Below are 24733 nucleotides of genomic sequence, written 5' to 3'. Positions count from 1 at the left end.
TTGATTATAAGCTAATAATTTAGCTGGATAGAGCCCAAATACAGCTAGAGCGTAGCATCAAGTGAGCCAACGGGTCAACTTCTAATTGCGCCATCATCCCAACTCCTTGAACCCACAGACCCTCCAATGAATCTTCCATATAAAACTTCCCGCCAACTCCTAATCCCCTCCTCCAACAACCAGATTGCAATAATAGGCGGCCAATATTTATTTAAACAAACTAGATAAAACAAGAAACACGTCTGGATTAAAAACCCTCGGGTTAAAGCCACCACAACGAAGGCTCCAAACAAACACCAGGTCTCCAGTCTTCGTCTCCTCAACCAGCAGACGATTGTGTTTGCACCGAACAGGCCAACAGCCAAGGAGCGGTGCAGGCGTGGATTCATCGATCGAGGCCATGTCGAACCCCGACGTGGAGGCCGCCGGCCCGGCCAGGGCGGCGACGACGGGGATCAAGCCGCCGCCTGGGAGGTACTACGCGGGCGGCGACGGGCAGCACGCGCCGGCGGCGCCCTTCTACTACGGCCAGGAGGCGGAGCGCGAGCGGCAGCACCACACGTGGCTGGTGCCGGTGGTGGTGCTCGCCAACGTGGCCATGTTCATCGTGGTCATGTACTACAACGACTGCCCGCGCAACGGCAGGGGCGCCGACTGCCTCGGCGGCGGTTTCCTCCGCCGCTTCTCCTTCCAGCCGCTCAAGGAGAACCCCCTCTTCGGGCCCTCCTCCGCCACGTAAGCGCACAGATATCTTCTCTCATCCCCGCCATCTCAAATCTTTCGATCCTCTTGCTTGTATTCATCGGCGGATTGGATCATGGGCACGGCGCTGCAGGCTGGGGAAGTACGGCGGGCTCGACCGGTACAAGGTGGTGCACGGGGACCAGGCGTGGCGGCTGGAGACGGCCACCTGGCTGCACGCCGGCCTCATCCACCTCGGCGCCAACATGATCAGCCTCATCTTCGTCGGCGTCCGCCTGGAGCAGCAGTTCGGATTCTGTAAGCGCCCAACCCGACCGACGACTCTGTCTAGAACGACGACGAGGTCTTGCTTACAGCGTGCGCACGCTGTTTTGTTTTGTTTTGTCTTGTTTTGACCGGGTTTCGCCGCTCTCGTCGCGTCGTGCAGGGAAGGTCGGCCTGGTCTACCTCTTCTCGGGGTTGGGCGGCAGCGTGCTCTCGGTGCTCTTCATCAGGAACGGCGTCTCCGTCGGCGCCTCCGGCGCACTCTTCGGCCTCCTCGGGGCCATGCTGTCGGAGCTCATCACCAACTGGACCATCTACACCAACAGGGTACGCGTCCCTCCTCGTCTCTGCTACTACTGCTTGTTTTGGTTCATGACGAACTCCTACTGACATGGAATGAAACCACCGTCCATCTACAGCTCGCGGCCATGGCGAACCTGATCATCATCGCCGCCATCAACCTCGCGCTGGGGATACTGCCCCACGTCGACAACTTCGCGCACATCGGCGGGTTCCTCACCGGCTTCCTCCTCGGCTTCGTGCTGCTGATCCAGCCCCGGTTCGGATGGCTGGAGCAGCCCTTCGGCGGCAAGACAAAGTCCAAGTACACGGCTTGCCAGATCGTCCTCCTGATCGTCGCCCTCCTCCTAGCGATTGCAGGGTAAGCGCCGTTACAAGATACAGTACAAACTCTTCATCCAAATTCTACACGCTTCCTGTGTGGTAATTAATCTGAAGCCATGTTTGTATGTACTGTACACAGGTTCGCCGTTGGATTGCTGATGGTGTTCCGCGGGGTGAACGGCAACGACCATTGCAGCTGGTGCCACTACCTTACCTGCGTCCCGACGTCGCACTGGAAGTGTGACAACTAATAAAAATAAGAGGACAACAGCTGTGGAGACAAACGTGCTGCCCATCCAGATAATTGCTTCAGTTTGGCTTTTTTTATACTTTTGCGCTGTATAGAAACTTCAAGGCTGCACCTTTTGCTTTTCTTTGTTGTCCAAGAGGCGTTGATTAGCAATTCTGCTTGAATATGTTATTAAAGCTCTGTAAATCACTCTGGTTTGTTTGTGGTTAAAGCGTTTGTTTATTCTTTGGTTCTACATAGTCGGTCACATTTGCAATGTTAGAGACTAAAACAGGCGAAGAACGAACGTCCTTTTTCCGTCGCTGTATGAATTGGTGCGATAAGTATGCACTAGCCTGCTCTACTAGCAGAGTCATGAAATGGCATCGTTGGCATGAAACAGTGTCAGGACTTGAGTCATCTTTCAACGCTAATAGAGTGGTTTATATTGCAAGATCGAACATGGATGCAGTAAGCACAAGTTGAACAAACCATACACTTTTCACAAGGGAGAAACATCCTATAACAAATATCAATCCAAAATTTAATTCCAAATGGAAGAGGGAAGGGCTACAGAACACGTCGAAAGAATCACATCACACCTCAGTAACTAACTCTTTCTAAAGAACCAACAATGTAGTAGTAGAAAATAAAGCTATTTCCGCATCAACGTGATATCAGTGCTAATCCCTCCAACCCATCCCCAAAAGAATCAAAATCAGGGGAATCTAAAGGGGGGAAAGAAGAAAAGGTTATAAACATGGATACAACTAAACTATCCTGATGTCAATGGTAGCTTCCAAAATGTTTTCGTTGCTATAAGTATTTTCTCAGCACTGCCTGATTCAGGCTCACTGTCGTGTACCTGAGTAGTCCACCGAATCGACTGGGCTACCTGTACAGCCTTGTTGATCACATCTGGGGAGTCCCGTATTACAGCAGTTCCTTCTGGGCGCAGTATGCGGTCCATCTCCAAAATGACATCAAACAGGTCACATCTGCAACAAGTAGAAACGCAATCAGTTATTAGGTACTCCCTTCGTTCACAAATATAAGATGTTGACTTTTTTCTGAATCGGATGTATATACACGTTTTAGTGTGTTTGTCACTCATTTCAGTCCGCATGTAGTCCATATTGAAATATCCAAAACATGCTATATTTGTGAACGGAGGGAGTAGCGCATAGTTCCGACCGTCCATTTAGTAGGTTCTTATCCCATCAAATAAACGTAAAGCTTGATTTTAGAACTTGCATAAAGTATTCTCTTGTACTCTACCATGACAGCTATCGTTGGGGTAACACATACCAAGTAACCCCAGTTTTGGGCAATTCTAGATCATGCATTTTTCTTATTCTTGCATTTTTTTACATTCCTGTTTCAAAGTGGCCGTATATGAACTGAAAATTTCTGGGTGCTGCTTGGTTTGCACTGAAATTATACATTGTATTTCAGGAATAAATTAGATTACTCTAAAATTGCAGAAAAATAGAACAGGTTAACAATACTACACTATCGCAAGTTTATTATAGTCAGTCTACCTGGTCTTTCCGGACTTCGGGTCGCTTATCAAAGAATTGATTCCATCAGCATGAATGAGATCATAGGTACGAGGATATGTTGAAAAAGGCTCACACCTGGAACCAAAGTCATACAATCAATTTCAGAACTACAACATGCAAGAACACCGATTATTAGTCTATTCATGTAAATGGCTCGATTCATTCACTTGATATGTGAAATGTTGATCATATAAAACTTGCTAGTTAAATCTTGCACAAGGCACGAACATAAGAACCATGTAATGTTATTTTTCAGTAGCCAGATAATGTTTTGAGATCTACTAGAAGAGATTTAGTTTCAAATGTAAAATTCTATACAAACAATACCAAGATAATCAGTTCACAATGAATGCTAAAGCAGGTGCAGGCCCGAGGAGTTTCCCAGCATCATATGCAAACTTGCTGAAAAATATGTAGATAGCTTGGAGAAGGTGGATGAACAACCTAGAAACTTGAAATTTGAAATTTCTAGTATTTGCAAAATCACCACAAGCAGGCAGCTGGAAACTAAGATGGACATGGAATCTTATGTTGGAGTGGTATCCAGTTTGTAATTTAGAAACTAGCGATGTAGTCAATAATTAACCAAAGGAAAAAGAAGCACATGGGCAAGCAAGGCACTGAAATTGTCTGTAATTGTATGGAGTCAAACAAACTACTTACCAGTCATGATAAACTCCAATCAGGCCCCTGTCATATATTACTCCAAGTGTCAACGGTTTTTTAGCAGGAACAACATTCATTACCCACACAGGATCAGACGCTACAGCAGCTGCCAATCCTCCAAAGAACGCATTCATGTCCATGACATTACGTATGAGTGCAGTACCTAGCTTGACACCAAGTGATCTCTTGTAATATGATACTCTTTTAACCCACTTCTGTGTATCTGCTTCAAATAAGTTTACACCATTATCCATGAAGGAGGCCCTAGCAGAAGGTTTAGACAGCCTATTTGGCCACTTATCAATGGAACCGACAGCTATTTCTTTCGACAGAGAAACTTTACTAATGCATTTCTTCAACTTAAAGTACCTGCACACAGTAAAACCCTATAATAATCAATCAAACAGAAATATACAAAATGCTTTTCTGGCAAACTGAAAAGCTAGAAACACAATTTGCAAGGACACAAAAAAACAGAAAATTATTACCATGCTTCGTCTGGATCATCATCAGTACTACACAAATCAAGGCCAAATTCATTTTGGTTAGGAAGACATGACGCCTGATTAGGTTTCTTCCAAATGGCAGTGTTACCGTCTACAGTGATCAACTTGTAACACAAAGACTCTGCCATTGCTTGAAGTTCACCCCATTCCTTCTCCTGCTTCTTCCACTGCACAGGGGGTCCGGATATAATCAGATATCCTCCCGGTCTAAGTAGACGATCAACTTCAATCAAATAACTGCCATCTGCCAGTTTGTACATGTCAGAGAGAGGGAGGGCAGATGTGCATGTTGAATGCAGAAGAAAACATTACTTACTGTAGGCAGTAAAAGGTATTAAACATCGGGAGCAATGGACGAAATCAAAGGACTGTGCTGGAAATGGAAGACGGCGTGTGCCCAACATTAAAAGAAATGCAGGAATTCCTCTCTCCAGCGCAAATTGTATTTGCGATTTATGCGAATCTCTTGGAGCGAAGGAAAGTGCCGTGATATTCTCTTTGAGCAGAAACCCACCAAAGCTAGCAACCTACAAAGGATGGAAAAAAAATTGTAGCCATTTTACTTGGAAAACAAAACACAGAAGCTCCATATTAAAGATGAAATCATTACCCCACAACCCATATCAAGACCTGTCCTCAGGAGACCACTTTTTAGTGGAACATACTTGGTAAGCTTTTCAATATATTGTTCGGCACCATCAGGAAACATAGTTCCGCCACCAGGAAAAAGGAAGTATGAGCCTTCCTGCTTCATCCACCCTTGATGACCTTTTCTTTCAGCAATCTTGCCATAAGGCATGTTATCATGCCATATCTGCATAGAGAACAATAAACAAGACGTAAATCTCGGTGTAAGAGGAATAGAACTAATCTACATCCTGTCAACACACGAAGTAAACCAATATACTATCTCTCTTTTGTTATTTCCAGTCCCAATGTACATTCCTCAGGTAAGGTCAACTTAACAAACACATAGCTGAAAGGTGCAAGAGCTAGACTTGAATTTTTTAAGTCCTTGGTCATGCTAGCTCAGATGCCATCAAAACTTGTGCCTAGTAGCTTGCTTAGTCTTATCCTATCCACCAGAACTGTTAGCTAAAATGCGAGCGCACATTTCACCTCCTAATCCGAAAATCATATCCGTGAAAGATCATCCTAATCACTAGTATTTCCCAAATTCAGAACCAGTCTGGCATTCAAGACCTCTAGACATCATCCAGTAACTTTCACTCTAATAACTGCGTCATTTCGAATATTAACCACTCAGAGCATGAGATGCAAAACCTGGTCGTACACTAGTAAGCTACACAACAAAACAAAGCAAAAGTCCTACAGAAGCATTACTCTGCCAAGACACTAGCTGACACCTGCAATTACAGCAGTTGATTAGGGGTTAATTTTGAGTGGAACGGCCAGTGGCAGCAGCACGAACCTTATGGAGGCTCTCGGGCCAGGGCACATGCACGCGGTAGCCGGGCGGCGGCGGGACGAGGCACGCGGGTGCCTCCCCCCGCGCGGGGCAGTGGCGCTCGCGGTAGTAGTTCATCTCGCGGCTGAGGCGGGAGCTTCGGCGGGGGTCCTCGCAGGGGAGGAGGTCCACCTCCGAGGCGGAGCAGGGCGGCACCGCCGCGCCAGCGAGGGCGGCGAGGGTGTCCCCGCGGCGCGGCGTGAAGACGAGCGCGAGGAAGACGACCACGGCCACGAGGAACACCGCCCAGACGGCGTCGAGGAACGACCACTGCCACTGCGCGCCGCCGCTGCTCCCGCGGCGGTGCGGCCGCAGGGAGCTGAGGAGGCCCATCGGGTGGTAGCAGGAGGCGGTGGCCGCGGCGGGGCCGCGAGGGCGTGTGGTGTGCTAGTTCGATCGGTCGATGGGATCAGGCCATGGGGAGGGGGGTTTGGATTCCGAGCTTTAGTTGTTGGGCTTGTGCTTTGCGTATTGGCGTGCTCGTCTCGGTTCCGTCGCGGGACACACAGCAAAAGAGGGCGTGAGATGAGATCTGTGTGCGGAGGGAGATGAGTGGTGAGATTAGGCGTAATTGGAGCTCTGTTTAGTCGAAAACACCGTGCTTAGCAACTCTAATAGTTCCTTAAAAATCTTCCTGTAAAACGACTTTTACGCGATGACCGTAGATAAATCTTCTTGTAATTTTCCCCTATGTCCTGTTAAATGAAGATGGGACCCGCAAGTCACTGACACGGTGTTGAGAGGCATGGCGACGGCGGCCGGAGAGGTGAGGCGGATTGGGGGAGGTGCGGCGGCGGCGTGACGTGGCGGCCAATATCGCGGCGCATAGACGGTATGGCGGCGTGGCCTGACAGTACTACGGTGTGGAGGTGATAGGCACAAATAAATCTCACCACTCCCCTACATCTTTCATGTCTATCGGTGGTTACTCATACATGAGAGGGGAATATCCAACAAGCACAGAGATGAAATAAAGGGAAGTCATATCCATGATATTGCAATTTACCATAATAGGATGAATGATTGATCTGATCAATCTCTGATAAAGAACGAATAGAGTTACAAACCCTAGGCTTACAAGTTGAAGTTGCTCCCTCTGAGGTGATTATGTAGATGAATGAAGGGAGGTGATTATGTAGATGAATGAAGGGCGGTGTGATGTGGAGATGATTGGAATAGATCTAAGTGAACTCCTTCTCTTTCGAATCTCTCATAAGTTCTAATGGAGATGTGCGGCGTTCTCCTCTCTCCTTCTCCTTCCGCCACCTATACAAAGTGGCTCTGTATAGATGAGATGTAGGTGACAATAGTTGGTACTAGCGCTTGTGCTTGTACCAGAAGTCATCTTCTCCTCTGGTGCGCCTGTTGCAAATCTTTCAAGGAGGGAAGTTTTCCCTCGCTGCTCCAACTGATTGTATTTTGTCCCATTTCCTCTTAAAAAAATTAGACATGTCCAACAAGTAAGGGAATAAGGTTTCTTTGATTTTGAAAGGTTATCCTTAGTTAAAAGGTGAACACTGGCAAAACCCTTCCAACAAACCTCTGAAAATACCCAAAGAAAGTGTCAAATTATGGAGCCATCCGTGGTCACGCATGTGCACTGGTGCAGCGACATGATATACAAACAGTCTTAACCACCTTTCCGCGACGGGGTTTTAAACCACCGCCTTGCGAGTGTGTGTGCGATAGGGGGTCTTTCCCACACGACCCAAAAACCGTCGGGGATAGGTCCTCCGGTCACGCACGCTGGGCAAAATGAGCTCGTAATTGAATTACATCAAATGGCTTCAACATCCAGTTACACCATATAGGCATATAGCTAGCTACGCCATTACACTACAGCATCAAGTTTCACATGCAACATCGAAAACCTTTGGAAAGTAGCATCATACATGGTAAATGGACAGATGAATCTCATTTGGGAAACTGCAAAAGCGGAAGGCAAATATTGACCCTTCGGTGATGTTGAATGTCCTTGCAACTTTAGGCCAGTGGCTATGGATAATTGCCCGCCCAACCTTTGTCCTTTTGAGGAAGACTTCAATACTGTACCGTGGGTGTTGAATGAATACCTTCCCCGCCTCTCGACCATGCAGGTGGTTTGAGAGGTAATCATCGGTGAACTGCTTTGGAAAGGACTGAAAACACAAATAGTTGTTCTAAATTTTGAAATGGCACAAGGGAAAAAACAAGGTAAAAGAGTTAGTACCATCCTATAGTTGACTGATGTCTTCTTCATTGTGCAAACAAAGATCTTGCTGTTATTCGTCTCAAGTTTCTTTATCCTGGCAATCTTTCTGAGTTTCTTGATTTGACTGATATTCATGGACATCTCATTTCCCCATATGCAAAATGGGTCAAACAGTGGGTATAAACCTCTGACAATAGGACCTACATAGGTAACCTTTGACGGCGGGCGGAGAGGTGAGGTGGGTCAGGCGAGGCGTGGCGGTGGCATGATGTGGCAGCTAGTATCGCGGCCAATAGGCGGTGTGGGGGTGTGGCCTCGCAGCAGTGTGATGAGGAGGGTGGGCACAAATAAATCTCACCACTTTCCTACATCTTCCATGTCTATCGGGGGTTACTCACGCACGAGAGGGGAATATCCAACAAACACAAAGATGAAGGGAGGTCATATCCACAATATTGCAAGGTACCATAATAGGATGAACGATTGATCCGATCAATCTCTGACAAAGTACGAATGGAGTTACAAACCCTAGGTTTACAAGTTGGAATTGCTCTCTCTAAGGTGATGATGTAGATGAATGAAGGGCGGTGTGATGTGGAGATGATTGGAATAGATCTAAGTGAACTCCTTCCCTTCAGAATCTTTCTCCTAAGTTTTGATGGAGATGTGCGGCGTTCTTTGATGGGAACGAAGCATGAAAATAAAAAAAAAATCCTACGGAACACCCAAGATCTAATCTAGGAGATGCATAGCAATGGGAGGGGGATGTGTCTACATACCCTTGTAGACCGAAAGCGGAAGCGTATATAATGGGGTTGATGTAGTTGTACTCTTCGCGATCCAGTCACAATCCAATCGGATCTAGCGCCGAGCGGACGACACCTCCGTGTTCAGCACACGTGCGGCTCAATGACGTCTTCTCCTTCTTGATCCAGCAAGCAAGAGAGGAGAAGTAGATGGGATCTCAACCAGCACGACTGCATGGTGGAGATGGTGGTGGTGCAATCCCGGCAGGGCTTCGCCAAACGCTGTCGGAACCAACAATCCGAGGAGAAAACAGAGTTTTGGGAGAGGTAGGGTTGCCGCCGGGGCGTGGAATTTGGTGTGTCCATCCCCTCCCTTTGCCCCACTATTTATAGGAGGCAATGGGGAGGGTTGAGGCGCAACCTTGGCCCCTCCTCCAAGGGAGGGGGCGCCGGCCTAGGGAGGAATCCTCCCTCCCCAAGGCACCTAAGGGGTGCCTTCCCCCCTTAGGACTCTTCCCCTTTTCCTTGTTCCACGCGCATGGGCCCCTTGGGGCTGGTGCCCTTGGCCCATGTAGGCCAGGGCACACCCCCTACAGCCCATGTGGCCCCCGGGGCAGGTGGACCCCCGGACCCCTTTTGGCACTCCTGATACAATACTGATAATGCCCAAAACTTTCCGGCAACCAAAACATGACTTCATATATATGAGTCTTTACCTTCGGACCATTTCGTAGCTCCTCGTGATGTCCAGGATCTCATCCAGGACTCCTAACAACATTCGGTTACAAATGCACATATCGTAATACTACTCTAGCGTTATCGAATGTTAAGCGTGGTGATCTTACGTGTTCGAGAACCATGTAGACATGACCGAGATACCTCTCCGGTCAATAATCAATAGTGGGACCTAGATGCCCATATTGGTTCCTACATATACCATGAAGATTTGTATCGGTTGAACCACAATGTCAAGGATTCAGTCAATCCCATATGCAATTCCCTTTGTCCGGCGATATGTTACTTGCCTAAGATTCGATCGTCGGTATCTCCATACCTAGTTCAATCTCGTTATCGGCAAGTATCTTTACTCGTTCCATAATATAAGATCATGTGACTAAACTCATTAGTCACATGAAGCTTCTTATGATGTTGTATTACCGAGAGGGCCCAGAGATATCTCTCCGTCACACGGAGCGACAAATCCCAGTCTCGATCCGTGCCAACCCAACAAACACCTTTAGAGATACCTGTAGAGCACCTTTATGATCACCCAGTTACGAAGTGACGTTTGGATACACACTAAGTATTTCTCCGGTGTCAGGGAGTTGCACGATCTCATGGTCTAAGGAACAGATACTTGACATGATGAAAGTTGTAGCAAATAACTAAATGATATGATGCTAAGCTTACAGTTGGGTCTTGTCCATCACATCATTCTCCTAATGATGTGATCCCGTTATCAAATGACAACTCCTGTCTATGGTTAGGAAACCTTAACCACATTTCATCAACGAGCTAGTCTGGTAGAGGCTTACTAGGGACACGGTGTAGTTTATGTACTCACACATGTATTTAAGTTTTCGGTCAATGCAATTCTAGCATAAATAATAAACATTTATCATGAACGGGAAATATGATGATAACTGTTTTATTATTGCCTCTACGGCATATTTCCAACAGTCTCCCACTTGCACTAGAGTCATTAATCTAGTTCACATCTCCATGTGATTAACACCCAATCAGTTCTGGGACTTGATCATGTTCTGCTTGTGAGAGAGGTCTTAGTCAACATGTCTGCAACATTCAGATATGTGTGTACTTTGCAACTCTCTATGTCATACTATAGACTAGGTAGGAAGTGTGGTGTGCTGCCGGGTACAGTCACATCCAATTCGATAATACAATTGTCATTGGAGCATTAAAAATATAAAAAAAATTGACATTGGTTCGGTACAGTGCCATACACGAACCATTATCGATGAATTGACGCAAGAAAAAAAAATATAAACTATGATGCCTCTTCTGATGGAGCCTCAAGATAGAAAGTGTAGACAACTATGATGCCTTTATTATGATGGAGCCTCCAAAAGCAAAGCAATTAAAGCATTGCATATAAACTATAAACATAGGGTATAATTTCAGTGCAGTGCAACACACCAAAACATTACATATGACCTCAGAAAAATTGGAATTGCAGGTTGTCGCATCCCTCTCCCAACCATATCCAACCTAGCAAGACATGGTTCATATTCCATAGGTTCAAAAAGCAAAATCATCCATAGCGCTATAGTTCATTACATGCCAATGGTGCAATTTTCTATACTAAACACGTCATGGTATCCATAGTTGTTATGGCGCTGCTAGAAGGAGGGCGCGAGAGGGTCGGCCGGGGGCCTTTCTGCCCACGGCCGGGCAAGAGGGAAGGGATTTCCTTCTTAATTCTTGCTTGATTAGATTGATACATCTCCTCTCTTTATATAGAGAGGTTTACTTGACTCCCAAGCAAGGCTTACTTGACCCCTAAGCAAGCGACCCTTATCTCTAATTAACCCTAAGACTAATGGGCTATACTGCCAGCCCAGGCCCATTACATACTCTAACACTACACCCCACCTGGACATGCAGCTTGTCCTCGAGCTGCAGCCTAACCAACTTATAACCATGACTCGACACAACACAAACCTAACACCTAAAAACAAGCCTTTTACATCTCGGCTTGTTTTATGACTCTCAACCTGAAATGGACTGGGGCGCTTTATTTTGGACCCCTCAACAAAAAGTGGACACCATCCGCACGTTGGGCGTGCACGTGTACAGCCACCTGGATCCCATGGACACCACCTGGACCAAAGGAGTGCATGTGTATGGCCACCTGGAAGTGGTCGCAAGAGCGACCAGCAGAGGCGCCCTCGCGGCGGCCGGCGGCGGAAAGCAGTGGTGCTACGCGGTGTGCTCCTGTCGGTGACACTCTGCCTTCTCCCTGCCAGACGGTTGTTGGTCTGCACAGCACAGGGAAGAGTGGAGGGCTTGAGATGGAGAATGATGAGGAGGGGTGCGCCCCCCCCAACCGCCGGTGTCGCAGACTTTGAGGTCACTGCCCGCGGGGAAAACAGCATGCCCGACGCCCATAGGGGAAACCGCATGCCCAAGATCCCCGACGCAGCGGACGAGATAGAGGTCCTTTGCGCAGCGAAGGGCAACTTGGAGGAGCGGCAGCTGCAGACCACACATCTCCCGCACATGCCGACGCATTAGGAGGCCGCGCGTAGTAGCCTGCAGTCTCACCGCCGCAGACACGTGGCGGGTAGCGATCCAAAACGGAAGCGGTGACGGCAACGGCGGGGACTTGATCTGCTGGATGAGGATGCCCTGGGATGGCGGCAGCACTGATGGGAACGAGGTCGTCGCAGTCCCGTCGTAGGGCATCCCATACTGGGCGACGGAGCTGACCGGTGATGGCTGCTGCAGCTATAGCGGCTGATGCGGTGTCGTGCCGGGCAGCGGCAGCGACTGCTGCGGTGGAGCGCCGGGCGCGGCGGAGGCCGCCAGGAGTGGTGGCTGCCACTGCAGCCAGGGCTGGGCAGTGGTGACAATGGATGGCAGCTGCAGCGGCCCAGCGAGCGCGGCGAAGGCCGCCTGGTGCGACGACTGCCACGGCGGCGCGGGGGCGGCGATGGGCGGCGCAACCTGGTGCGGCCCGTAAGACCCGGCCAAGAATAGGTGGATCTCCTGGACCACCTGGGTTAGGTCCCGCAGCACCCCGAACAACTCCTCTGGGATGAGGACGGCAGGGGCGGGCGCGACGGAGGATCCCGGCGCGGGCAGGAATGGGGCAACGGTCGTGGTGGTCGCCGGAGGCGACAAGGTGACCGGCAGCGAAAGAGACGGGTTTGGCGGCGGTGAAGACATGATGGAACCGAAGCTAGCTAATACCAAATTGTTATGGCGCTGATAGAAGGAGGGCGCGAGAGGACCGGTCGGGGGCCTTTCTGCCCACGGCCGGGCAAGAGGGAAGGGATTCCTTCTTAATTCTTGCTTGATTAGACTGATACATCTCCTCTCTTTATATAGAGAGGTTTACTTGACTCTCAAGCAAGGCTTACTTGACCCCTAAGTAAGCGACCCTTATCTCTAATTAACCATAAGACTAACGGGCTATACCGCCAGCCCAGGCCCATTACGTACTCTAACAATAGTGCTATAGTTCATTACATGCAAATGGTGCATTTTTCTATACTAAACACATCAGGGTTTAGTACGCTGTACAAAGATTGTTCATTGTAACTAGTTTACGCTACTTTAACAAATCATAGGGGTAAACAATATAATTAACTATTTTAGATAGATAGCTTTCTCCATTGAACCCATAACCCACCGCCAATCACTTGAATCCAGGTTTTGGGCAGAGCTTCATACCCAAATATTTTTTAGTGGCACAAAAATCAAGTGAGAATACAAGTAGAAGTCTAAATGTTACTGTTAGTTTTTTTCTCACCATAAAGACACAAAAATTCATACAATGGATAAAACCGACTGGCCAAAGGAAGATCAAAAAGCATATGCACATCAGAACCAAATCCAACATAGTCCATATGATCATTCATTGTAGGTCCATAACATAAACCGTTACTTTTATCAATCCTCATAAAACATCAAAAATTCCTTAGATACACTTATATAATATACCTAATATGCTAAAACATGTTGATGGCTAGCACGTGCCTTATCTTCTTTCTAACAAAGAATCACAAGCCATACAAATATATGTGCTATTATTGCAAAAACTTTTACAAACCATGCATATACACATACTTGAGCATTTGAAAAATGGAAGTGCGGCTTGCCGCATCCCCTGGACCTACCTCATCCAGCCACATATACATGATCATCACCTATCCTTAGAGAACTTTCATAAAAGAACCCGAGTTTACCCATAAAACAATTCAAAGTTTCCATTAGGCCCTTAGTAGCCAAAGACACATAATTCACAGATAATTCAAGTGTGCATCAGGAGACGACACTTGGATCATCAGGGTGAGGTGCAGCAACACAATCAATAGGACTTCAGCAAGCTTACAAAAACTCAAACCAGACTACGATATGCCAACACACAACAAAAAAGAAAATTGGTATACGGTATGAGCGAAAAAGAATCTCGGCTCACAGGCAATGGTAGAGTGAATGCATGCATCATGGTCATAGGCAATCATACCAATGGGACTCCAATTGCATAAGCTTATATCTTGATTGGTTGAACAATAAACACAAGCATCGACAACTTCTCTTTGTAGATGAAACTTCAGATCCCTAAAGATGCATTTGTTGTAAGACAACCTTGAATATAGCTAAGTCCGAAACCAAATCAGAGAATGAGAGGAACATAAAAAAATGTCTATCAGACCATATTCTTATTGCAAAAATTTTGGAAGCAACATTATTTGTCAAAACAGATTATAGCAAGAATATATGCAACTGCGCATCAAGCGTATATGATCTTGCAATAGCTAAGGTGTTCACAGCCCAACAAAGAACTACATAACCTATAGGCCGATCTTTTGCCCTACATATCTTACAATGGACGTTGACACAATCCAAATTTAATTCATATAACATGTGTAGCATTTAAAAGGCATGCATAATTACATCATCGGTTAACTGAAATAAGATGACATGCTTTGTTAAATAGGCATAGTTTAGTAGCGCATCATAGAGAAAAGCATGTATGCCTTATATTAGTCCGGGTGGATGTAAGAAGCATGAGCATTGTTTGCATATTGTTAATCTAAAGCTAGCTACAACCTACATCTAAAGAACTAAACAAAGTGGGTCTGACTAAGATTCTGGCCTAGCAACCAAGGTTTAGGATCAGAACCTTGGACTCATGAGAGTAGCAGAATCCAAGTCATTATGATGGTACAATGGTATTCAATAGGCACACGACGACATGTAAAAGAATGCAAAGACTTTAGTTATTCCTTAGAAAATATGTATCATATACAACAACAAGAATCCCCACAAAGGGTATGAAACATTGTTTTTTCCAACGAAGGACATGAAGCATAAAAAAATGATAGAAAATAAGGAGAAGAATCAGTTAGAACAAACTTGAAAGGGAAAATGACATGGATCACAATTCAGTCCCAATATAATCAAGAAGTGGAGCCTTTTCAACACAAACATTGGCATGAGCCCTCATCTGAAAAGCACCACAAATAACAACCAATTAGATTTCAGAGATATGATATAGCAACACCAACAACTGTAATACGAGAAGCACTTCTAAAAAAGTTTAAAGCATCAAAGCACCACAACCAAGGCATACACCATCGACTACATATCTATCACACGCATGTGCTAGATATTTTACCTAACTGGGGGCAACGAAATGGAAGAGCACAATAATAAAACCGTAGTGATATAGAACAATACGTACCAAAAAGTAGGATCAGCCCAAGCTTCTAGTTGAATAGTGAACCCATTGTGATTTTACATGCATGTCAAACTGTGCCAAAAACCTTCAAAAGGAGGCCTCACAATAATGTACAAAAACATCTTATATCAGTCATGAAGCAAGCATCAGCTACTAAGAAGAGGCCTCACAACACAAATGTGGCCTCCCTGTTGGATTATTCAGAATTGTTGTCGTTCCTAAATCTTTGTTAGATATGATGGACACAACCATTATTCTTGAAGGAGCATATGTAAAATCAGGTAAAAAAATAATTCACATGATTGCCCAAACAACCATAATATTCCATCTAACTTTATGTTAGGAAAGTAATAAACTATAGTCCATCCTGATTTAGAAAGCATATAATACCTTTAGTCCTCAGTGTCATTCTTCTCTTTTCTTTCCTTATCATGAAGTGCAGTATACACTCTGAAGTACAAAGATCTGCAAATTGAACTCAGAAGTCGAAATAGGTCGTATGAACAAAACAAAATAAACCTTTATCTTCTATGAAAGCTGAGTGCATTAGTATAATGTAGGTTGAACACCTTCAAAGCTACTTAAGCTTTTGGGTTGTGATTTACCTTGATTGGAACTAATCAGTCAAGCAAATATCTCAAGCCACCATATCTCCAAACTTCAAATGCCTGGTTTATGAAAAAAAGACACTAGGTTTCGATCATCAAGTCACACAAACTAATGATCAGGGAGAAATGACGGGATCGAAATAAATAAATTTGATTTCCACCATTGTGTTGATAGAATTAGAGCAAATCATGGTATAATAATTTTGGAAGCATCTCCAAGCAGTAAAAAAGAAGAGATGCACGCTTCATTCCACACGGGCCATATAACCAGGACAATAAGCTTATCCCGGATTTGTGAAGAGAAGGAAAAAACATTCGTCAATAGAATAATAATTTCATCCAAAATAGAAGAAAACAAAAAAAACTCAAAACCTAGCATGCACATCTAAATATTGCAGGAATCACGGGTTGAAAAAATAGAAAGCTAACTAAACTCATTTGTATCCTTATGCTTACATGATGTCTACTACGCAACCTTCTTCTTGTAGACGGTGTTGGGCCTCCAAGTGCAGAGGTTTGTAGGGCAGTAGCAAATTTCCCTCAAATGGATGACCTAAGGTTTATCAATCCGTGGGAGGCGTAGGATGAAGATGGTCTCTCTCAAACAACCCTGGAACCAAATAACAAAGAGTCTCTTATATCCCCAACACACCCAATACAATGGTAAGTTGTATAGTGCACTAGTTCAGCGAAGAGATGGTGATACAAGTGCAATATGGATGGTAGATATATGTTTTTGTAATCTGAAAATATAAAAACAGCAAGGTAGCAAGTAACAAAAGTGAGCAAAAACGGTATTGCAATGCTTCGAAACAAGGCCTAAGGTTCATACTTTCAGTAGTGCAAGTTCTCTCAACAATAATAACATAATTGGATCATATAACAATCCCTCAACATGCAACAAAGAGTCACTCCAAAGTCACTAATAGCGGAGAACAAACGAAGAGATAATTGTAGGGTACGAAACCACCTCAAAGTTATTCTTTCCGATCAATCCATTAGGCTATTCCTATAAGTGTCACAAACAGCCCTAGAGTTCATAGTAAAATAACGCCTTAAGACACGAATCAACCAAAACCCTAATGTCACCTAGACACTCCAATGTCACCACAAGTATCCGTGGGTATGATTATATGATATGCATCACACAATCTCAGATTCATCTATTCAACCAACACAAAAAACTTCAAAGAGTGCCCCAAAGTTTCTACCGGAGAGTCAAGATGAAAACGTGTGCCAACCCCTATGCATAAGTTCACAAGGTCACTGAACCCGCAAGTTGATCACTAAAACATACATCAAGTAGATCACGTGAATATCCCATTGTCACCACATATAAGCACATGCAAGACATACATCAAGTGTTCTCAAATCCTTAAAGACTCAATCCGATATGATAACTTCAAAGGGAAAACTCAATCCATTACAAGAAGATAGAGGGGGAGAAACATCATATGATCCAACTATAATAGCAAAGCTCGCGATACATCAAGATCGTGCCATATCAAGAACACGAGAGATAGAGAGAGAGAGATCAAACACATAACTACTGGTACATACCCTCAGCCCCGAGGGTGAACTACTCCCTCCTCGTCATGGAGAGCACCGGGATGATGAAGATGGTCAGCGGTGATGGATCCCCCCTTCGGCAGGGTGCCGAAACATGGTCCCGATTGGTTTTTGGTGGCTATAGAGGCTTGTGGTGGTGGAACTCCCGATCTAGGGTTCTTTCTGGGAGTTTGGGGATTTATAGGAGGAGTTGGCGCCGGTTTCATGTTAGGGGGCCCCACAGGGAGTCCACGAGGCAGGGGGCACGCCCTCCACCCTCGTCGGGCCCACGGGACTCCCCTCCGGTAGCTTTTCGTTCCATTTTTATTTTCCAAAAATATTCTTCGTTGATTTTCAGCGCATTCTGAGAACTTTTATTTCTGCACAAAAATAGCACCACGGTAGTTCTGCTGAAAACAGCGCCAGTCCGGGTTAGTTCTAACCAAATCATACCAAAATCATGTAAAACTATTATAAACATGGCATGAATACATCAAAAATTATAGATACGTTGGAGATGTATCAAGCATCCCCAAGCTTAATTCCTGCTCGTCCTCGAGTAGGTAAATGATAAAAACAGAATTTTTGATGTGGAATGCTACCTAACATATTTATCAATGTAATTTTCTTTATTGTGGCAAGAATATTCAGATCCATAAGATTTAAAACAAAAGTTTAATATTGACATAAAACAATAATACTTCAAGCATACTAACAAAGCAATTATGTCTTCTCAAAATAACATGGCTAAAGAAAGCTATCCCTACAAAATCATATAGTCTTGCTATGCTCTATCTTCATCACAAAAAATATTTAAATCATGCACAACCCCGGTTTCAGCCAAGCAATTGTTTCATACTTTAGTATTCTCAAACTTTTTCAACTTTCACGCAATACATGAGCGTGAGCCATGGACATAACACTATGGTGGAATAGAATATGGTGATTGTGGAGAAGGCAGAAAGGAGAAGATAGTCTCACATAAACTAGGCGTATCGATGGGCTATGGAGATGCCCATCGATAGATATCAATGTGAGTGAGTAGGGATTGCCATGCAATAGATGCACTAGAGCTATAAGTATATGAAAGCTCAAAAAGAAACTAAGTGGGTGTGCATCCAACTCGCTTGCTCACGAAGACCTAGGGCACTGTGAGGAAGCCCATTTTTGGAATATACAAGCCAAGTTCTTATAATGAAAATTCCTACTAGTATATGAAAGTGACAACATAGGAGACTCTATATCATGAAGATCATGGTGCTACTTTGAAGCACAAGTGTGGTAAAAGGATAGTAGCATTGCCCCTTCTCTCTTTTTCTCTCATTTTTTATTTTTTTATTTGGGCCTCCTCTCTTTCTTTTGGCCTCTTTTTTTATTTTATTTTTTTTCATCCGGAGTCTCATCCCGACTTGTGGGGGAATCATAGTCTCCATCATTCTTTCCTCACTGGGACAATGCTCTAATAATGAAGATCATCACACTTTTATTTACTCACAACTCAAGAATTACAACTCGATACTTAGAACAAAATATGACTCTATATGAATGCCTCAGGAGGTGTACCGGGATGTGTAATGACTCATGAGTGGCATGTATGAAAGAATTTTGAAAGGTGGCTTTGCCACAAATACGATGTCAACTACATGATCATGCAAAGCAATATGACAATGATGAAGCGTGTCATAATAAAACGGAACGGTAGAAAGTTGCATGGCAATATATCTCAGAATGGCTATGGAAATGCCATAATAGGTAGGTATGGTGGTTGTTTTGAGGAAGGTATATGGTGGGTGTATGGTACCGGTGAAAGTTGCGCGATACTAGAAAGGCCAACAATGGTGGAAGGGTGAGAGTGCGTATAATCCATGGACTCAACATTAGTCATAAAGAACTCCCATACTTACTGCAAAAATCTACAAGTCATCCAAACAAAGTACTACGTGCATGCTCCTAGGGGAAGGGTTGGTAGGAGTCGCGATCCCGACCTCCACACAAAGGATGACCATCAATAAATAAATAATGCTCCGACTTCATCACATAACAGTTCACCATACATGCATGATACAGGAATCACAAACTTTAACACAAGTATCTCTCAAATTCACAACTACTCCACTAGCATGACTCTAATATTACCATCTTCATATCTCAAAACAATCATAAAGAATCAAACTTCTCATAGTATTCAATGCACTTTATATGAAAGTTTTTATTATATCCCTCTTGGATGCCTATCATATTAGGACTAAATTCATAACCAAAGCAAATTACCATGCTGTTCTAAAGACTCTCAAAATAATATGAGTGAAGCATGAGAGTTCATCAATTTCTTCAAAATAAAACCACCACTGTGCTCAAAAAAGATATAAGTGAAGCACTAGAGAAAACGACAAACTACTCCAAAAGATATAAGTGAAGATCAATGAGTAATCGAATTATTGTGAAACTATGTGAAGACTGTCTAACATTTAAGAATTTCAGATCTTGGGATATTATTCAGACAGCAAGCTAAACAAAATAAAAGGAAATGACGCTCCAAGCAAAACACATATCATGTGGTGAATAAAAATATAGCTCCAAGTAAAAGTAACCGATGAATGAAGACGAAAGAGGGGATGCCATTCGGGGCATCCCCAAGCTTAGGCTCTTGGTTGTCCTTGAATATTACCTTGGGGTGCCTTGGGCATCCCCAAGCTTAGGCTCTTGCCACTCCTTATTCCATAGTCCATCGAATCTTTACCCAAAACTTGAAAACTTCACAATACAAAACTCAACAGAAAACTCGTAAGCTCCGTTAGTATAAGAAAATAAATCACCACTTTTGGTACTATTGTGAACTCATTCTAAATTCATATTGGTGTATATCTACTGTATTCCAACTTCTCTATGGTTCATACCCTCCGATACTACTCATAGATTCATCAAAATAAGCAAACAACACATAGAAAACAGAATCTGCCAAAAAAAAACAGAACATTCTGTAGTAATCCGTAACTCTCGAATACTTATGTAACTTCAAAAGTTCTGAAAAAATTAGTTACACCTGAGAAATTTGTGAAACAATCCATAGCAAAAAGAATCAAGTCAAAAGAACGTTTCAATAAGATTCTGGAAATTATTTACTGAGCGTAAAAGTTTCTGATTTTCAGAAGGATCAACACAACTATCACCACAAGCTATCCTAAAGGCTTTACTTGGCACTTTATTGAAACAAAAGCTATAAAACATAATTACTACAATACCTTAATCATGTGAACATACAAAATAGTAGGGGTAGATATTGGGTTGTCTCCCAACAAGCGCTTTTCTTTAACGCCTTTTTAGCTAGGCATGATGATGTCAATGATGTTCACATAAAAGATAAGAATTGAAACATAATGGGAGCATCATGAAGCATATGACAAGCACTTTTAAGTCTAACCCGCTTCCTATGCATAGGTTTGTTGTCGGTGTACTAGAGTAGGGGTACCCTAGTACCCCGAACTTGTGCACGGGCAGCTGCAGCGCCCCGCGGCAAGGGCTTGCCGGGTGACCGGCAAGATACTCCGTGGCTCCTTTGGAGCCATTCAAGAACAAAGTACTCAAGTAAAGATGACAAGGCCCCGGCAAGAGGAGCTTGCCGAGAAGGCCAACCGAGGCATCTCAAGGAACTTGCCGCGACGCACCACGCGTCCCGGCAAGGCCCGGTGCGCGACAAGCTTCCGGGCGCGACAAGACCACGACCGCGGCAAGACGCTTGCCGCGGCAAGCGGCCACTCTGTGCCCACGCTCCAGCGCATCCACCAACGTGTCGCCCTGGGGGCCTTTCCAGGCACGCGTGGCGGAAGGCTGTGCAGCCAGCGGTAAGCGGTGGCATGCGATGCTGACAAGATCGCCATCGTGGTAGGCGGTGGCGCCCCTGACGGTCCTTTTCTACACTGTTTGGGCGACACAGACGGGCATTTAATGCCCTTGTCCCCTGCTGTCAGGGTTAGGTAGAGTACACTGTGCAGGTAGCTGTACCAACCGCAACTCTTTTTACTTTTTTACCCTTCTCTGCATTGCCACCTGTCGGTGACCCCTTGAACACATAAAAGGAGGCCCATGCGCAATGTAGAGGGGGTTCGGATCATTTCGAAGCCAGAAAAACACCTAGCTCTCTGGAGCAAGAACACAATACAATCAAACAAGCAGCAGTAGGAGTATTATCTCTCCGGAGAGCTCCGAAGCTGGGTAAACTGCTCGCGTGCTTTGCCTCGATCTGCTCTTCGCGCGATCTCCGTCTCCCGCCGAACCGAAAGGGGCTCGGTCCGCCGGTCCCATAGGTGTTTGTGGATCAGCTTCCTCGACATCTTTGGCGCACCAGGTAGGGGGCGTCGAGATTGTGTGAACCTGATCCGGCGTTCACGCGAGCTAGATCCTCATCTTCTTCATCGGCATGCCACCGAAGAAGAAGGCTTCGGAGGCAGCTGTTCCATCCGCGTCGATCCCACCGCCACCGGAGCAAGCGGGGGGTGGGGTAGACGCCGGCGGAAGAACGGACGTCGACGAGGAAACCCACGGTGCTGCCAGATCCAAGGAGAAGGCGGCACAGACCTCGGCGTCCATGCATGTACCGCGCCCATCTCAGGAGGCACAGGACCAACAGCGCCATGGTATTCGCAGTACCATACGTTTGTTGGATCAAGATCGAGCTGGTGGGTCTCGGGATGCTCGAGATCAGCATGCACTCCAACATGCTGGCACGAGTGAGGCACGGTCGCCTGGACGGGATACTGCTCCTTCTAACATAGTTAGGAGTCCGAGCACATCCGGCTCCTCGCACCGATCGCCACTACCGCCCACCACTCCAGCAGAAGCTTTGGCGCGAGCTCAACTGCTCCTGGATTACCCTCCTGCGAAAGACAAGATCAACCAATGGAGAGCCACCATTCAGAGTCTCATCGGCTTCGCCAACGGTGACACTCCGCGGCAACCGAGAACATCGTTGCCGTGGCAGGGTTGCCAGGCGCGAGCCGACGGCGACAAAACTGGTGATGGTGCAACTACCATGCACTCTCCACCCCGAAGGCCAAGATCACCGACTCGTCGGATCCACCTCGACAGCGACTCCACCGCATCATCAGATCCCCGAGCTCGTCGCGATCAGCGCCAAGTTCTTCACGAACGACAGCAAGAAGATGCTCGTACTCGCATCGAGTGCCGAAGAGAAGCGCGACGTCAATCCGACAAGCGCGCTGGGCCCTCTGTTGACATGCATGCGCCAGGGGAACCAGGCGACTTGCCGTACGCGGTAGGTTGCCCTGCGTTCACTCGTGAGCTGCGGCAAGTCTAGTGGCCCAGCACGAAGAATTTCAAGCCAGATGTACCCGAGAAGTACGACGGCAAGTCGCATCCATCAGAGTTCCTCAGCATCTACACCATTGCGGTGCAAGCTGCTGGGGGGCGAGACGACAAGATCCTTGCCAACTACTTCCCGCTGGTGCTCAAGCCCAATGTCAGATCCTGGCTCATGCACTTGTCGGACAACTCCATATCCTCCTGGGCTGACTTGTGCCATCAGTTTGGCGGCGCCTTTACAGGCGGCCACAAGCCTCATGGCCAAGAAAGCGACCTTCATCTGCTCGCCCAGAAGGAAGGAGAGCCCTTGCGCAAGTACATTCAGAGATTCAGCCGCGTACAGCATAACATCCCAGATGTCCACCCTGCCGCGGTGATCAGCGCGTTCCATCAGAACGTGCGAAATCGCAGGATGCGGGAGGAGATGGCGATGTGCAAAATCAGAGACGTCAGTGAGCTATACGCCCTGGCCGACAAGTGTGCGCGTGCTGAGGAAGGGAGGAAAACTCCCCGGAGAGAACACAGGAGCAGGAGGATCTGATAGCGAGGATACTGCCCCGGCAAAGAAAAACCGGCGGCGGAACAACAAGAAAAAGAAAGGCAAAGAGGTCCTAGTCGTTGAGCAGTCCAGCAAGAAAGCCGAAACTGGTGGCTCCGGCAAGGAGGTTGCCGCAGCTGCGGCGGTCGCCGACAAGCAGGACGGCGCCAACAGGCAGTACTGCAAGATCCACCGCACCAAGGGCCATGATCTCCAGAGCTGCAAGAAAGTCGAGCAGCTTGCCGAGCAGCAGAAAGCTAAATACGAGCGGCGCGACAGGGAGAAGGGCCAGGAAGGTGCTGGAGGAGCTGGCAAGAAACGTCCCCGCCGAGGAGGACGCCGCGGCAAGGCCAAGCAGCGGCAAGAAGATAGACCTCCCCGCGGCCGCGACAAGGATGAAGATGATGACGACGACAAAGACATGGATGATGACGAGACCGATGAGCAGGAGTTCCAGAAAGCCACAGAGGTCCTGTGCATTGACGGCGGTGCTTCTCTGCATACTTCACACCGCCAGCTCAAACAATGGGTGCGGTAAGTCAATGCGGCAGAACCACCCGTCGAGTCACGCAGGCCTCTGAAATGGTCCAGCACGCCTATCATCTTTGATATTGAGGACCACCCAGATCGCATAACTGCGGTCGGGTGCTTGCCGATGTTGGTTTCACCAACTATCCGCAACCTCAAGGTCACTAAGATGCTAGTTGATGGCGGGGTCGGCTTGAACCTGATCTCCTCCGCGATGCTCCAGAAACTCCAGATCCCTGACAGCGAGCTCGAAGAGACCGGCGCGTTTCAAGGAATCAATTCGGGAAGGAGCAAGCCGAAGGGAAAGATCACGTTGCCGGTGACATTTGGCAGCGAGCTGAACTTCAGGACTGAGAGGGTCACTTTTGACGTTGCTGACTTTCCATTGCCTTACAATGGGATACTCGGCCGTCCAGCACTCGCCGAATTCATGGCAGCCTCTCACTATGCATACAACGTACTGAAGATGCCAGGCCCGATAAGCGTCATCTCTGTCCCTGGCGACAAGAAGGATGCTCTTATCTGTGCCGACAAGATCTACCGGGAAGAAATGGCCGCAACAGATCGCAAGTCACTTGCCGCTGAAGCTCTCGGGGGGAAGAAGAAGAACAAGTCCGGCAAGAGTTCTGATGCCCACTCCGGCAAGCGCACCTCTTCGAAGTGCTACACTACCGTCGAGGACGCACCATCGAGCTCCACCGGCAAGTGTAAGAAGGCAATGGCAGCTCCACCAGAGACTAAGAAGGTGTTCGCCAAGGAGGACGGCACTGGTGGTACTTTCACCATCAGTGCCACTCTCGATCC

The 24733-nt window shown here is 46.4% G+C and overlaps 2 protein-coding genes across 2 annotated transcripts; one reads left to right on the top strand and one right to left on the bottom strand.

Moving 5' to 3' along the window:
* Positions 1 to 204: 204 nt before the first annotated feature.
* On the top strand, positions 205 to 2075 carry LOC123046274 (RHOMBOID-like protein 2). The gene is made up of 5 exons (XM_044469578.1): positions 205 to 735; positions 836 to 999; positions 1130 to 1293; positions 1386 to 1627; positions 1730 to 2075. The coding sequence occupies exons 1-5, from the start codon at positions 401 to 403 to the stop codon at positions 1839 to 1841; spliced, it is 1017 nt and encodes a 338-aa protein (XP_044325513.1). The 5' UTR covers positions 205 to 400; the 3' UTR covers positions 1842 to 2075.
* A 226-nt stretch (positions 2076 to 2301) lies between these two features.
* On the bottom strand, positions 2302 to 6534 carry LOC123046273 (probable pectin methyltransferase QUA3). The gene is made up of 7 exons (XM_044469577.1): positions 5986 to 6534; positions 5164 to 5367; positions 4870 to 5080; positions 4536 to 4797; positions 4045 to 4416; positions 3361 to 3456; positions 2302 to 2817 (listed from the first exon to the last, which is right to left on the bottom strand). The coding sequence occupies exons 1-7, from the start codon at positions 6352 to 6354 to the stop codon at positions 2595 to 2597; spliced, it is 1737 nt and encodes a 578-aa protein (XP_044325512.1). The 5' UTR covers positions 6355 to 6534; the 3' UTR covers positions 2302 to 2594.
* Positions 6535 to 24733: the final 18199 nt, after the last annotated feature.

The sequence above is a fragment of the Triticum aestivum genome, chromosome 2B, assembly GCF_018294505.1.
Source record: "Triticum aestivum cultivar Chinese Spring chromosome 2B, IWGSC CS RefSeq v2.1, whole genome shotgun sequence".
In the NCBI taxonomy this organism is placed as follows: Eukaryota; Viridiplantae; Streptophyta; class Magnoliopsida; order Poales; family Poaceae; genus Triticum; species Triticum aestivum.
The sequence above is the reverse complement of the archived record's forward strand: the minus strand, read 5'-3'. Positions and strand labels throughout refer to the sequence as shown.

Bases quoted from the DNA above. Each gene is read 5' to 3' on its own strand.
- LOC123046274 (XM_044469578.1), top strand. From the start codon at position 401: ATGTCGAACCCCGACGTGGAGGCCGCCGGCCCGGCCAGGGCGGCGACG. The intron at 736-835 runs GTAAGCGCACAG...ACGGCGCTGCAG, and splicing joins TTCGGGCCCTCCTCCGCCAC to GCTGGGGAAGTACGGCGGGC. The intron at 1,628-1,729 runs GTAAGCGCCGTT...TACTGTACACAG, and splicing joins CTCCTCCTAGCGATTGCAGG to GTTCGCCGTTGGATTGCTGA.
- LOC123046273 (XM_044469577.1), bottom strand. From the start codon at position 6,354: ATGGGCCTCCTCAGCTCCCTGCGGCCGCACCGCCGCGGGAGCAGCGGC. The intron at 5,368-5,985 runs GTTCGTGCTGCT...TTCTCTATGCAG, and splicing joins GGCCCGAGAGCCTCCATAAG to ATATGGCATGATAACATGCC. The intron at 4,417-4,535 runs GTAATAATTTTC...TACTGTGTGCAG, and splicing joins GATGATCCAGACGAAGCATG to GTACTTTAAGTTGAAGAAAT.